Source organism: Tenrec ecaudatus, chromosome 10 (genome assembly GCF_050624435.1).
Source record: "Tenrec ecaudatus isolate mTenEca1 chromosome 10, mTenEca1.hap1, whole genome shotgun sequence".
Taxonomy (NCBI): domain Eukaryota; kingdom Metazoa; phylum Chordata; class Mammalia; order Afrosoricida; family Tenrecidae; genus Tenrec; species Tenrec ecaudatus.
The window spans coordinates 145565556-145580660 of NC_134539.1; the positions used below are offsets into that span (position 1 = coordinate 145565556).

The 15105-nt window shown below is 44.2% G+C and overlaps 1 protein-coding gene across 8 annotated transcripts in view; it reads left to right on the forward strand.

Moving 5' to 3' along the window:
* CEP112 (centrosomal protein 112) overlaps window positions 1-15105 on the forward strand; it is a 469815-nt gene that overhangs the window by 91533 nt on the left and 363177 nt on the right. For all 8 annotated transcript variants that reach the window (XM_075562120.1, XM_075562124.1, XM_075562123.1 and 5 more), the window contains 2 exons: window positions 653-771; window positions 3513-3656. In XM_075562120.1, coding sequence (XP_075418235.1) covers window positions 653-771; window positions 3513-3656 — 263 coding nt within the window. The remainder of the gene's footprint in view (window positions 1-652; window positions 772-3512; window positions 3657-15105) is intronic.

A 15105-nucleotide genomic window follows, 5' to 3' on the forward strand; every position in this document is an offset into this window, starting at 1 on the left:
CATGTAGGTAGTGATGCAGGCCGTGAAAGAATATGTCCTCAGGAATCAGCAGACGGTTGGTGTGTTCACATTGCAACTTTTAGGTCTGGAAGTGTCAAGAGCTGTGACCAGAGAGTAGCTGGACACCAAGGAACACGTGTCCTTGTCAGATCTCCCCGCATTTAACTTTGTGGTGAGAGCAGTGGTTCTCAGCCTTCCTCATGCTGTGACCCTCTAATGCAGGTCCTCAGGTTATTTTTGTTGCTACTCCATCACTGTCATTTTGCAACTGCTATGAATTGGGTGTCCCCTGTGAAAGGGTCGTTTGACCCCCAAAGATGTCACAACCCACAGGTTGAGAACTGCTGGGTTAGAGGGATCAGAAAGATTTTAAGCCTGGGAGTAACATAGCTGGATCGTCACTGTAGAAAGGTCCATTAAAGCAATGGAAAGGGATGGAACTTGAGACTAGCTCACAGGGAACAGTGTCTGGGGAGTGAGTGATGACTGAAGGAGGGGTGGAGAGATGGGGAAGGACAAGAGATGTTTAAGAAGAGGGGATTGGGGAAAAAGGAATCATCTATTAGCTTCTTGGACGCTAATTTACATAATCAAACTCTTATGTGGTGTCTGTATAGAATTGGTTTAACTTTGTTTTCATCATTTTTGACAGTTCAGACCCTGATACGTGACTGTCAGGTTATCAGAGAGACTAAAGAAAACCAGATTTCCGAGCTAAAAAAGATATGTGAACAAAGTGCCGAGTCTCTGAATAACGACTGGGAGAAAAAGGTAAGCCTTGCGAGGTCAAGAAACAATAGAAAATCGAAGTGGGAGTCTGTCAGGTTCTTCAAAGAAAAAGGGTAAGAATACAGAGAAGTGTGAGAAAAGAAAATAACAATAGGCTACGTTTTGTTATTGCTTAGTGTGTGCTACGTTTCTGCGACTGGCGGTGGAGTCACGTGGGCAAGGGTAGCTGTAGATTGTTAGCATGATGAACACAACCAGGGTCACTGAGTGGCACAGGGAAATAGCACCCACGAGTCTGCTTCTCTTAATCAGCGTCTACACGAAACCAAACAGTAAACATCTGCCCTGGACCAAGGATGGGAGAAGGAAGGACGCATAGGGTCCACGATGCTAGGTCAGTGGGCACGGGACGGCCAGAATGGGTATAAGAAGACCGCTGACGGACTGTGGGAAAGTAGCCATTGTCCCTGGAACAACGCACAGGGGAGTTAGTTGTTAAATGAGAACCTAAAGTGTTGTGTAAACTTTAACACAATGTACAATGAGATGTTTGTTTTTCAAAGAAGAAAACCCCATTTTATACAGTGAGCATTGAACACGCACGTACTTGTTGGTGTTGACATCTTCCATCCTTTGGCTCTACACCTAGGAATGGGGCGGCTGGATCATGCGGCGGTTGTGTTTAGCTTTCTGAGGAACTTCCGACCTGCTTTCCAGAGGGGCTGTCCCAGGCCTGGAGAGGGAGTTGGGTTATTTCCACTTTCTGGGTGTCACCAATCACGCTGCGATTATGCACCTGTGTGCGTGAACTTGTAATCGACTCGGGGTGACTAAGAGAACCCTCCCCAGGGCACTGCCCTTTGTAGAGCAATGGAAAGACACTCCCCAGAAAGCACTGTGTGCTCTTGGGCTCCCAAAGCCATTCCGCAGGGACACGTCTCCAGAGCTCGAGGAGACCTGCAACCGGAGGCGACCACCGCAGCACAAGTCCAGCTGGCTCTTCACGTCTGTCACAATGACCATGGTGAGGGGCCTCAAAGAGTCCACGGAAAAACGACATTATCTTTTCATTGTGTTTTCCACGAATCTTTTGAAGCTCTCTCCTATGTCAGTCAACAACTGAAGCAGTGGGTACAGTGGATGGACACGTCGGCTAGGTAACTGACTTCGGAGTGTCAGATATAATATCAATTTAAAATATGCACTGTGATGAAAATATAAATCTACCCCCATATTTTACAAAGAGCTAAAACGACACATGCTATGTGTTCAATACCGAAGAGCCTTTTCCACATCTTTCCCTGAGCTCTCCTCACTCTTCTTGTTCCCGGCAGCGGGAAGAACCGTTCCTGGACCCTTTCCCACAGCCACTGCTCGTCTGGCCTATATTCTGCCTCCAGGACTCGGATCAGGGGTGGGGAGCCTTTTCTCCTGCCACTGGCCACTGGGACCTTTCTAACACCATTTGCAGGCCATTCTGGCCAAACACTTAACTAACTCACCCCTCACATGAGGAGCTCTGGTGACGTAGTGGCTATGCATTGGACTACTAATCACAAGATCAGCAGTTCAAAACCACCAGCCGCTCCTCAGGAGAAAGATGAGGCTTTCTACTTTGTCAAGAGTTACAGTAAGAGAGACCCTCAGGGGCAGTTCTACCCTGTCCTATACGGTCACTGAAAGTCAGAATTGACTGTGAATGTGATGGCTGGAAGTGCTGTTCCTTTGTGAGGATGTGAAGTTACCTGGTCTTGATTTGGGGGCCTTACAAGGCCTGAGGGCCGGGCCTTTCCTCAACCTGCTTGAGAGCCTTCTTTGTTCTGCCATCATAGCTTCTTATTAAATAAGAGTCTGTGCACAATAAGAGTTGTATGAGTCCCCAGTAAAATGATTAAATAAAGAAACAAGAGAGTATGCTGTCTGTGTCCTACCCTTGACTCCCTACCATGCTCACGGTTGGGCAACCAAGCATGTCAATTACGCTACATTGGGCATTTTCCTTCCCCACTGCTTGCGCCAGCCTGGGTTGGATGCAGAAGATACACTTGGAAGCAAAATCCCACTGCCATTTAGACAAGTGAAGGCGGCACGCAGGCGGGGAGCCTGATGCTCACACACCTTTGCGCATTGTCCACGGACTTTTTCCTGGACCTCCCAGACGTGCTTCTCTGCATCCTTTATCGCAAGTTGCAGATGGTCCATCCATTTACGCGGTGCATAATCATAATCAACCCTACACATCAAGGCGTGTGTACGTGGGGACGCATAAGGTACTGATCTTAGGCTTCCTACATATTCACTCTTGGATTTATAGATGCGCTCTCTGTTGCCACTGAGCATATGTTGTGAAGTGGCGTGCTTGTGGAGGGCTGGGTCAGGGCGGAAGCGGGTGCACGTGCTGGCATCACTCACGTGCAGAATGCCACGTGAGATGAGTGCCATAGACACTGAAACAGTATTGGGAACGCACAGTATTTTACACACACACACACTTAATTTGGCTGAGGCATCTGTGTTTATCTGAGGAAATTACTGTTTCCACCTGGACAGATACTTTCCTCCTGTTTGTTCTTCCATTAAAATTTGTAATTCAGGAAAGTTAAGACACGCAGCAAAGCATTCCTTGAGCATGTATTTCAAATGACATCTTTGCTTTGTTTCCGTGTGAGTTTTAGAGCTTTGGGGTTCTGGTTGCCATGCAGCTAGGCACAGGATAGCAGAAACGATGTTTTCATGGCATATTCCCTAGTGATGATGACGTCACGTTGTGTTTCATTGTGTAGCTGCATGGGGCAGTAGCAGACATGGAAAAGGAAAAGTTTGATCTTCAGAAGAAGCACACGGAAAATATTCAAGAATTGCTCGAGGACACGAACTTGCGTTTGAATAAGATGGAGGGTGAATACTTGGCGCAAACACAGGCCACAGTAAGTCTTGGGCTTCTTGTCTTCCCCATTTTAGAATCCATGCTCCCGTGTCCCCTGAAGTACACAGTGTACAAATAAATGTGTATCAGAATGGCAAAACGTCTACCTTCTTGCTTGATGCAGGTCTGCTCACCCGGCGTTTGGGAGGGGGAGTGGGGCTGACGCTGGGCTCTGTAATGCTCTTTCTGAATTGTTCTGTTTTTCACCCCTAAGGGCCTTCGTACATTTTGGTCACATGTTATTGCCTTTTAATTCAGAGATACATTCTATTCTCCCTCCCTCCTTTCTGTCTTTTCTTTATCCACTTTGGTTTTTCTTTTTTCCCCTCTTGGACTTTTAAAACAGAAGATTCAATTATTTTTCTAAAAATGTTTACTCCTAAGAAAATGGAATGACATGTAAAAGTTCAATCCAAATAGTATGGTCCAAAATGGTTTTTTAGGATAAAGGATACAGACTTTTTTTAACATGAGCAAATATTTTCATGTATTATGTATGTTCAATGCCATGCACCCTGACTGACTCATCTCTTCCCTGTCACCCCTCTGTGAGGGGATTCCAATTATCTACAGATGGGCATTGGATCTCTATTCCATGTTCCTCCCCCCACCCCACCCCCCTTCACCTGGGGTATGGTTTTATTCTGGGTCTTAGAAGCCTGACACCTGATCCCACTGACACCACATGATCACACAGGCTGTGTGCTTCTTCCATGTGGGCTTTGTTACTTCTGAGCTAGATGGCTGCTTGTTTTTCTTCAAGCCTTTAAGACCCCAAATGCTCTGTCTTTTAATGGCTGGGCATCATCAGCTTTCTTCACCACATTTGCTTATGTATCCATTTTGTCTTCAGCGATTGTGTTGGGAAGGTGAGCATCACAGAATCCCGGATTGTTTGAACAAAATGTTCTTGTGTTAAGGGAGTAGTTGAGTCGAGGCCCAATGTCCATCTGCAACCTTAAGTCTTAACATATAGATAGATATGAGTATATAGATCTATTTCCCTCTCGTTATATATAAATATATTTACATATGTACATGCCTGTATTTATAACTCTATAAATGTCCTTTGCCTCCTGGTTCTTTGCTCTATTTTCTTTTACTTTCTTCTTTTCCCACCATCATGTTCTGCCTTCATTCGAGTTTAGTAATTCCTCACTGCTACATTGCCCTTGAGTGAGCCATACTAGGCATCCTACGACCTTCCTTTCATTGATTTTAGTTCACTTGTTGTTCCCTTGTCCCTCCCCTTCCTTTCTCACAGCTCCCCTTCTCCCGAATCCCCCCTGGAACTATTGGTCATGTTCTTTTCATCTCTGAATTATTTATCCTGCCTGCCTTATCTAGATAGACATGCAGATACATTAATAAGTACAAAAACCAGGAAACCAAATAAAACAACAAAAGAAGTCAAAACCATCAAAACAATAACAGCAAAAAGCAAGAACAAAATGACAGCCACTGATAAAAATGGAAAAGCGTATAAATAGTTCAAGGTCTGTTAGTTGGCCTTAAAGAGTGTTTTCCAGTAAAGTCTGATGGGGTGCCACACTGTCTCCCACTATATTCCCTGGGGGTTTTATCACTCTGCTCCCCCTGCTGCTCTGTTGCATGCCCTAAGTGCCTTGCCCCAGCGTGATGGGGCCAGACCAGACCATGCAGTATTCCTGTCCTATGTCACCAGTGCTTTCCCCCATAGCATCATAATTCAGTGAAGGATGCCATGTCCAATGGTGGGGCCAGCCCTACAGTCCTCCCTGTGCGTTGTCTGCTCCGAGCAGAACATCATCCTCAGGGCTTGGTGGGCCAGGATGTCTTCTTCTCCCTCTCCATCCCTTTGCAATTCTCCAGTGTGCTCTAATCTGACGTGTCCCTCTCCCCAAGCTGTAGCCCCAGTGCTGTCCTCTGTAGTGTATTCTTCTGAGAGGTGGGGGTTGTCCACATAGTCGATATTGGGGCCGACCCTGCAGACCACTCTATTGGTTCCCTGGTACATGCCCATATGCTGTATTCACGTCTTGGTGCATCGGGTTGAAATCTGGTCTCCCTCTCCGTTTCCTGTGGAGCTATAAACAATACCCTCCCCCCAATGTTTTATTTTATTTTTGTCAATCTTTTATTATTTTCTTATTTTAATGGTTATTTTTTCATACTTAGCATTTTTCTTTAAAAATATTATTGTTTTACATTGTCAATATTATCTTCTTAAGTATATATTTATATTTATTTCAAGTTCTTGGTTCATCCATTTGAATAACTCTGCTTCAGAATGCTATATATAGCTATATTACAAATCAGAGTATGCTATATAGTATAGAGAGAATAATGAGAATATCAGAACTACATAGTGTCGAGCCTGTATGTGGATCAAGAAGCAGTTGTGAGAACAGAACAAGGGAATATTGCAAGGTCTAAAACCTGGAAAGATATGCATCATAGTTGCATCTTGTCAGCATACTCAATCTGTATGCAGCAAAAATAATCACAGAAGCTGGAGTATATGAAGATTAATGTGGTGTCAGGATTGGACGAAGGCTTGCTGAAAATGAGGAGGACTTGAAACAATGCTGATGAAGATAAAGGATTGGAGCCTTCAGTATGGATTACAACTCAATGTAAGGAAGCCCAAAATCCTCACCACTGGACCCATAGCGGAGAAAAGATGGACGTTGTCAAGGATTTTGTTTTGATTGGATCCACAATCAATGTTCATGGAAGCAGCAGTCAAGAGATCAGAGGACACTTTACTTTGGGTAAATCAGCTGCTCAAGATCTCTTTAAAGTGTTGAAATTCAGGGATTGTACTTTGCGGACTAAGGTGGGCCTTACCCAGGCCATGGTATTTTCAATTGCCTCATATGCCTGTGAAAGTTTGACATTAAATAAGAAAGAACAAAGAATAAACAATGCATCTGAATTATGATGCTGCAGAGAATATTGAAAATACTTTGGACTGCCACAAGAACAGACAGATATGCCTTAGAAGAATGCTCTTTATGGGCTAGGATGGCTAGATTTCGTCTCGTGTGATTTCTGTATGTTGTCAGGAGAGAAGGTAACGTAGCAGGGCAGAGGAAAAGAGGAAGCCCCTCTACTCTACAGAATGAGTGGGCACCGTGACTGCATTGATGGGCTCAAACTTATGAACAGTTTTGAGGATGGCAAAGGACTAGGCATTGTTTCCATTTCTTGTGTGTTGGGTCATTATGAGTGGGAACCAACGTGAAGGCACCGGACAGCAGCTTGTAATGTAGAAAGGTGTCATGGCTGTGCTGCGGGTTAGGCTTTGGACTGCTGACAGTAGGGTCTGCTGTTTAAGCCCAGCAGCCACTGTACAGGAGAAAGTAAAGGCTGGCTGCTCCCGGAAAGATTTAGTCTTGGATACCCTATTTAGGATCACTGCAGGTCAGACTTGACTCAGTGGCAGTGGGTTTTTGGTATATCTCACAGAAGGAGACCTGGTAGTGCAGTGGTGAAAGCTCTTGGTGCTAACCAAAAAGTTCATGGTTCAAACACACCAGCCACTCTAGGGGAGAAAGATGTGGCTGGCTGTTTTGGCATAGATTACAGCCTTGGAAACCCCGTGGGGGGCAGTTCTTCTCTGTCCTGTGGGGCTTGGTGAGTTGGAATTGACTCAATGACCATGGGTTGAGTTTGGTGTCTGCTTTAACACTGTTTGTATACACAAGCATTTACTGATGGCTTTGTTTCATAGCAGTTTTCTTCAGGCGTCCAGTTATGAGAGGCCATGAGCTCAGGTTCCTTGAGTTGATCACTTGTCCCATTGTGTATTACAGGAAAGCCAGCAGATTCATTTTGTGTGAGTCAAAGCATGTTTGTCCACTTAGAGTGGAGAGGGCAGTCCTCAAGGTGGAGAGCTCACCGCTGTGCGTTGGGGATCCAACTGCCATCTCATAGCGCAGGGGGCAGTTGTTCGTGGAGGCAGTGAGCCGCCCATTCGGGGTTCTCCTCTTGTCCTCAGCACATTGAAAACATGAAAATGTCACATTTGATATCTACAAAGTATGGCTAGAGAACATCAATTTAGAGGGCTCAGGATGAAGCAGGGAGACTGCGAGATTATCCGTGGAGGCCAGGTAAGAGAGTTTGTGGCTTGGTCATTTGTATTTTGTCTGGGAGGTGGGAACCAAATGCACACAGAAGGATAGAGGTGGATCAGGCTTAAGGAGTAAACTGAAAATTGTATTATCTAGATAATTCACAGAATGTTATTCAAAGCAATGGACAGAAACCAACTTCGGATCTGACAAATATTTTCAGTATCTCAATCCTTTACACTTTCGTGGAAGTAAATGTGTTAAATACCCCAATAGCCTAATATGCTTACTAATAAGCAAGGTATTTCATTTAATAAGATAAAGAGAAAAAAAAAGTCTTCCATATGAAATTTTTCGTTTTTACTGATTTGTGATGCCAAGAAAGGGGTGATAGGTTGGAGCCCAAAGGTAACTCTCAGTCAAACATGGTTCTATTCTTAATGAAAGTTGAATTTAAAAATTAGCATTCAGACCTTGTCATCGGTAATCTTAAATATAGAGGGAAATGGACAGAGTCTGTCAGCAGGATTGAGTTTAGGAACCATCAGAAGTAGACAGATCTTGTTGAACAGCTCCTGATTTAATAATTAAACCAGGCAGAGTTCAAGGCCTGACTTAAGATGAAAGATGGGACTGTCGCCAAGAATTAGGTTCTCTGTTTTCTTGTTCTTTCAGGCCTTTCTCGTTTGTTGAGGCTTGTTTTACTCTTGTGTCATCTTTGGGAAGCAGACAGTTGTAGAGATTATTACGCTCATCTTCTGATAGGGGCTGGGATTTGCTTATGTGAAACCCCTAAGTGGAAACATGTAAGGGATGAATCTCGAAAGAAATACTGTTGTTAGGTGCTGGCGAGATGGTTCCCAGTCATGGTGGCCCCGTGCACGGCAGGACGGAACACTGCCCGGTCTTGTGCCCCTCACAGCCTTGGTCTGTTAGCGCCCATAGTTGCAGCTACTGTGTCAATCAATTGCATTAAGGGGGTTTCTCTTTTTGTGTCATTTTATTGGGGGCTCATGCAGCTCTTATCACAATCCATACATACATCAGTTGTGTAAAGCACATTTGTACATTCACTGCCGTCATCATTCTCAAAACACTTGCTCTCCACCTAAGCCCCTGGCATCAGCTCCTCAGTTTTCCCCTCCATCCCAACTCCCGCCTCCCTCATGAACCCTTGATAATTTATAAATTGCTGTTTTGTCGTGTCTTACACTGTCCAACGTCTCCCTTTACCCACTTTTCTGTTGTCTGTCCTTTTTGCTGACCCTGTGCTATGCCAAGCGTGATGTACTTCTCCGGAGACTGGTGCCTCCTGATAACATGCCTAGACTTAATCTCAACATCCCCACGTCTAAGGGATATTTTAGCTGTTCTGATTTCACCACAGTTTCACGTGTTCTTCTGGCTGTGCACAGTGCACATATTCAGTGCTCTTCACCGGCGCCGAAATGCAAAGGCATCGATTCTTCTTCACTCTTCCTTGTTCACTGCCCAGGCGCCACATGCACGAGAAGCGTTTAAAAATGCCCGATGCGGATCAGGCGCACCCGAGTCCTCAAAATGACATACTTTTTAAATAAAGAGATCCTTTTACATTGGTCCAGTGTAATAAAGCATTCGATTTGTTGCTTGCTGCTTTCATGAGTGATTGTACGAGTAAGCCTTGGACAGTTTCAGCAGGTTCCACGTGTATCATCATGGAGTTTATTGTTTTCTTTGTGAGGCTTTCTGTTTCCTTAGGTTGAGGTGTAATCTATCCTGAAGGTTATAGTCTTTGGTCTTTATCAGTAAGCGCTTCAAGTCCTCTTCACTTTCAGCGAGCAAGGTTGTCTCATCTGCATGTTAAGGAGTCTTCTTCCAGCCCTGAATCCATGTTCTCCATAGAGTTAAACTTCTCAGATTCTGTGATCAGCATACAGATGGAAGAAGCATGGCCAGAGGATCCTTTCCATTGTGGGTGACCCTTCTGGTATCTAAATACCAGTGGCACAGCCTCCAACATCACAACAACACACCTCCAGTAACACACAAACCACCACAGTGTGACCAACTGACAGATGGAGCTAAAAGAAACATTAGAGCTTATCAATATGGATATCACAGCAGACTGGTTAGATGCATGGGGAGATGGAAGCTGTAAAATGTTAAGACAAATTCATATAAAAACAGCCCTAGTGGTTGGTCCACACCAGCCCTTTCATGGGAGCCAGAGGAAGCTTCTTTCTACTCCTGTAAAGGTTTAAGTCTCAGAAACCCACAGGCCAATTCTACCATGTCCTCCAGGGTTGCTATGAGCCAGAATTGACTTGTTAGTTGTGAGAATAGCCAATACTCTCTTTTAAAAAATCATTTTATTAGGGGCTCATACAACTCTTATCACAATTCATACATACAGCAATTGTGTAAAGCACATTTGTACATTTATTGCCCTCATCATTCTCAAAACACTTGCTCTCCACCTAAGCCCCTGGTATCTGCTCATTTTCCCCTCCCTCCCCCTCTTTAAGAACCCTTGATAATTTATAAATTATTATTTTGTCATATCTTGCACTGTCTGATGTCTCCCTTCACCCACTTTTCTGTTGTCTATCCTCCAGGGAGGAGGTTACATGTAGATCCTTGTAATCCATTCCCCTTTTTCAACCCACCCTCCATCCACCCTCCCAGTATCACCCCTCTCACCACTGGTCCTGAAGAGATAATCCGCCCTGGATTTCCTGTGTTTCCAGTTCCTATCTGTACCAGGGTACATCCTCTGGTCCAGCCAGATTTGTAAGGTAGACTTGGGATCATGATAGTGGTGGGGTGGGGGAACGGCGGCGAGGAGGAAGCATTTAGGAACTAGAGGAAAGTTGTATGTTTCATCGTTGCTACATTCTTGGCTATATTACTGGATTTCTTAGTTTTTTGTGTGTTTTTGGTTTTTGTTCTTTTAGTATGTGGACTTTTGCAAGTTCGTGAAGGACATATACTTCTCAGAACTACATGTTCAATTTAATTAACTGTATCTGATTATAGTAAAAGGAATTCTTTTTAGCTGTTATGATATTAATAAACTAAAAATTGTGGTACAGACTGTAAATGCTTTGTTATTTATGTGATAAATATCAAGACTTAGCAGTGGGCCTAATAAACACTTGGCTTGATGACCGCGAGTTTAGTTTTTATTCAACATTATAATGCACTCTAAAATATAGAAGCTTCAAAAAGTTCATGGGAAAATTTTGAACCCTCCTGTATCTCAGATTTCTTCTAGTCACCAGAATTGCTAATGGTGTCTTGTTTGCTAACTGATCATAACTTAAGATATATGCTAATGTTCAGATGTTAATTGTTGTGTTTAATGAGTTGACTCCAATGTGTAGGACCTATCGGAGAGAGAGAACTGCCCCATACGGGTTCCTTTTCTTTGGTGGGGCCATTGGTGGGTTTGAATCACTAACTTTTTGGTGAGGAGTAAAGTGCTTCACTGTTGCACCACCAACCCAAACCCTCTGCCTTTCGTGCGATTCCAACTCCTGGTAAACTTACTGGACAGATCAGAATGGCCCATAGGGCTTTCAAGCCTGTGGAGTTTTATAGAAACGGAATGCCACATGTCTTTTGCACCGAGGACCTCATCACTGACTTCTGGGTAAGCCGCTGCGTGCTTTCACCACTGTGCCCCCGGAGCTCCTGAAACAGAAAGACCTGGGTTTTTCCCTATTCAGATCGTCCGAACCTGTCGATTCCATGTACACTTGTGGTGGTATGCAAGTGAAGAATCCCTCCCTCAATGAGCATCCGGGCCTGAGACCTCTTGGAACGCTTGTTAGCGACGTGAGCTCAGTGTTATTGGAAAGGCCAGGCTTCCTCCTGTATGGAAAGAGGCACAGGGTGGGACACTCACGGGCAGATAACCCGGCCCGAATAGGATCACTGTGAGGTGTAACCGACTTGATGGCACTGAGGCGGTTGTTTTTGAGTCTCCAGCAGCATCCCTTGCACCCCAGCCTCCTTACAAGTGAAAAGAGGGATTCAAAAAACCACCAGTTCATCATTTTGAAGAAAATAACCATTTAAAAAATTCGACGGTATTTTTTAGTTCAGAAGTTTTATTAGATTTTCAGCACAATGAGAAGGTCGCAGAGCTTTCCCATGCAGCCTTCATCCCATTTGTCATGTACTCATGCCTTAGATCCCTGGGGCACGCTGGCCACAGTGAACAGGACAGCCTTGGTGTGTGGGCGTCGGCTAAAGTCCACTATTGATTCGTGCTTCCTTAGTTTGACCTGTGCCGGGATCCTAGTCATGATTCGACATTGCTAGACTCCCTTAGGTCACTTTGGACTGTGGACTTTGCCCTGACTGTCCTAGCTTTCCCTGTCATTGGCAGTGTTGAGGATGCTGGTCAGGCAAGTTGTAGGATGTCCCAGCACTGGAAGTTGTCTGATACTCATAATTAGATTTGGGTTATGGGCGTTGAGAAGAATATCACAATGGTATGGAGTACCATTTTCACCCTGTAGCTGGGGTACATACAGTCAACATGACTTACCACTGTTGATGGTGACCTCGATCACCTGCCTGAGGTCCTATTGGTTGAGCGTCTCCATTGTAACATCACTCTCTGACCCTCTCCACTCTGCTCTTCATCCTAGAGCCTGAAGCATCCACACCAATTATTTGGGATTTTTTATGAGATATTTGTCTCTTGTCCCTCATTTCTCAAATTTATTCAGTCATTTATATCAGTGATTATATCCTCTTGGCTATGTATTTTATATGAATGGAAGTCAAAGAGTGTTGCTACAAAATCATGGAAGCATTTATTAAACGAACGTACTAGGCTGAGAAGCAATTATGTCTTGACATATCCTCCGTGTAGGTTAGAGTCTGTCGCTGAGGCACCTTTCTTTCCCACACAGACTAGGCCATGCCCTCCTCAGGAATGGGCCCCTTGCCACTGGTCAGCACACAAAGTGAGCGGCTCTAGGGGGAGCAGACTGACCTTCAGCTGTAACCAGGTGCCCTTTCCCCTGGCCACCGCCTTTTACTGGTCTCTCCTTCATGTGCTTCTGGAGGCTGACCTGGCTCTCTGCGTGCTGAATGGGCACCATGGGCACATGAATTCTCTGAGCACTAGAATAATGCTTTAAATCATTGATCACAATCCATCCATCCACTGTGTCTAGCACATTTGTACATATGTTGCCATCATCATTTTCAAGACATTTTCTTTCTCCTTGAGCTCTTGATTTCAACTCTTCATGTTTTCTCCTCCCTCCTCCTCTCCCTCCCTCATGAAACCTTGATAACTTATAAATTATTACTATTTTCTCATGTCCTATCCTGACCGATGTCTCCCTTCACCCACTCTTCTATTGTCCACCTAGGAAGGGGTTATATGTGGATCATTGTGATAGAGTCCCCCTTTCTCCCCCTCCCCTCCCCCTCCTGGTACCTCTAGTCTCATTATTGGTCCCCAGGGCTTTCTCTAACCTGGATTTCCTGTTTCCAGCTCTTACCTCTATCAGCATACATGCTTTGGTCTAGTGATATTTGTAAGGTAGAATTGGGGGTCATGATAGTGGGGGGCGGCGGAAAGGAAGCATTAAAGAACTAGAACAGTGCTTCTCAACCTTCCTAATCCCATGGTGACACTTTAATACAGTTCCTCGTGTTGTGGTGTCCCTCAACCATGAATTTATTTTTGTTGCTACTTCATCACTGTCATTTTGCTACTGTTATGAATCAGGCAACCCTGTGAAAGAGCTGTTCCACTCCCCAAAGAAGTCGCGACCCACAGGTTGAGAACCACTGAACTAGAGGAAAGTTGTATGTTTCACCGGTGGTGTACTGTAAAACAACTTTTCATTACAGATTTTTATAATCTCTCCACATTAGGACAATTCTAGCCTCATAAATGAGGTGAGCAATACTCTTTTTAAAAATTTCTAAATATATATTATTAGTATTGTTTCTTTTTCGTTTCTATCACTAAAGGGTTTTGGATAGTTTGTAAAATGCCTTTTCCATAGCAGTTGAGATGATTGATTGAATGGGTTTTCCTTTGCTCTGTTAATGTGGTTGCAAGTAAAAGGAAATGACGTGGGTGGCATCATGTGACCTGGTTCCTACATGACACAGCGCAGACATGCCTCTTCCCCTCCATCCTTCTTAGCCTTATTCTGACACCTGTGATCCCTCCCATGGTCCTCTGCTTACCCCGCACTCTACTTTTCTGCTGTGTTCGATAAAGCAATAACCACACAGAATTCACAGACATTACTCAAGATCGTGGGGTTTATTAGGGAAGTTAAAGGTTACAATCTGGGTGAGGAATGCCCAAGACACAGTTGTTCAGCCTCTCTCTGGCCCTCAGCCTCTTGTTTAGACAGCTGCCCTGCTTCAATGTTGAAAACCTTTTTCAGAGCTGCCAATAAATACCCAAAGGTCAGGCTGCTCAGCTATAAGCCTCAACCTGAAGGCCTCTAACTCCAGCCCCATGGATCAGTGAACCCACCTCTCATAAGTAAGCGGTTGGAGGCACCCCTCTTCACAAGCTAGCCTCCTGCCCCAAAGCACTCAGCTTTACACTTACTCTGGGTGGGAAGTCCATTGCCACGTCTATTGGTTCTGCTGCAGCCGCTGCTCCGATGGTGTCAGAACTGCCTTAGATCAAAGAGGCGCAGGGGCCAGTGTTTCGGGATCCAAAGGATACTCTTGACTCTTCTCTTTTGCTAGTAGTGAGATTCCCACTCCTGCTTTGGAGATGACTCATTTTATTACCAACTGAAAGGCACTCACAATGAACTCAGTTTCCAGTCACTCACAGCAGAATCATATCAGTGCCCTCCCCACCCTCTGATCCAGATCCATTAGGAAAAAAGGAAATTGTGGAAGCCTCCTTGTGTGACAGCAATTGGTTTTCTCTTTTTGACCAGGTCTGGGCTTTAGTATTTTTATTTTTTTAAACCATTTTATTGGGAACTCTTACAGATATTGTAACAATTCATAATTCAATTAGATCAAGCATAATTGTATACTAACAGCCACCATCAATTTCACAACTTAAAAAAAATAAATTTCACAACTTTTTCTTCTTTTTTATCATTTTATTGAGGACTCATACAGCTCATCTTATCACTATCCATCCATTCATCCATGTGTCAAGCACATTTGTATATATGTTGCCATCATCATTTTCAAAACATTTTCTTTCTACTTGAGCCCTTGGTTTCAGCTCACTTTTTTCCTCCCTCCCTCATGAATCCTTGATAATTTATAAATTATTATTTTTCATGTTTTACACTGACTCATGTCTCCCTTCACCCACTTTTCTGTTGTCCATCCCCTGGTAGGGAGTTATATGTAGATCATTGTGATCGGTCTCCACTTTCTCCCCCCATC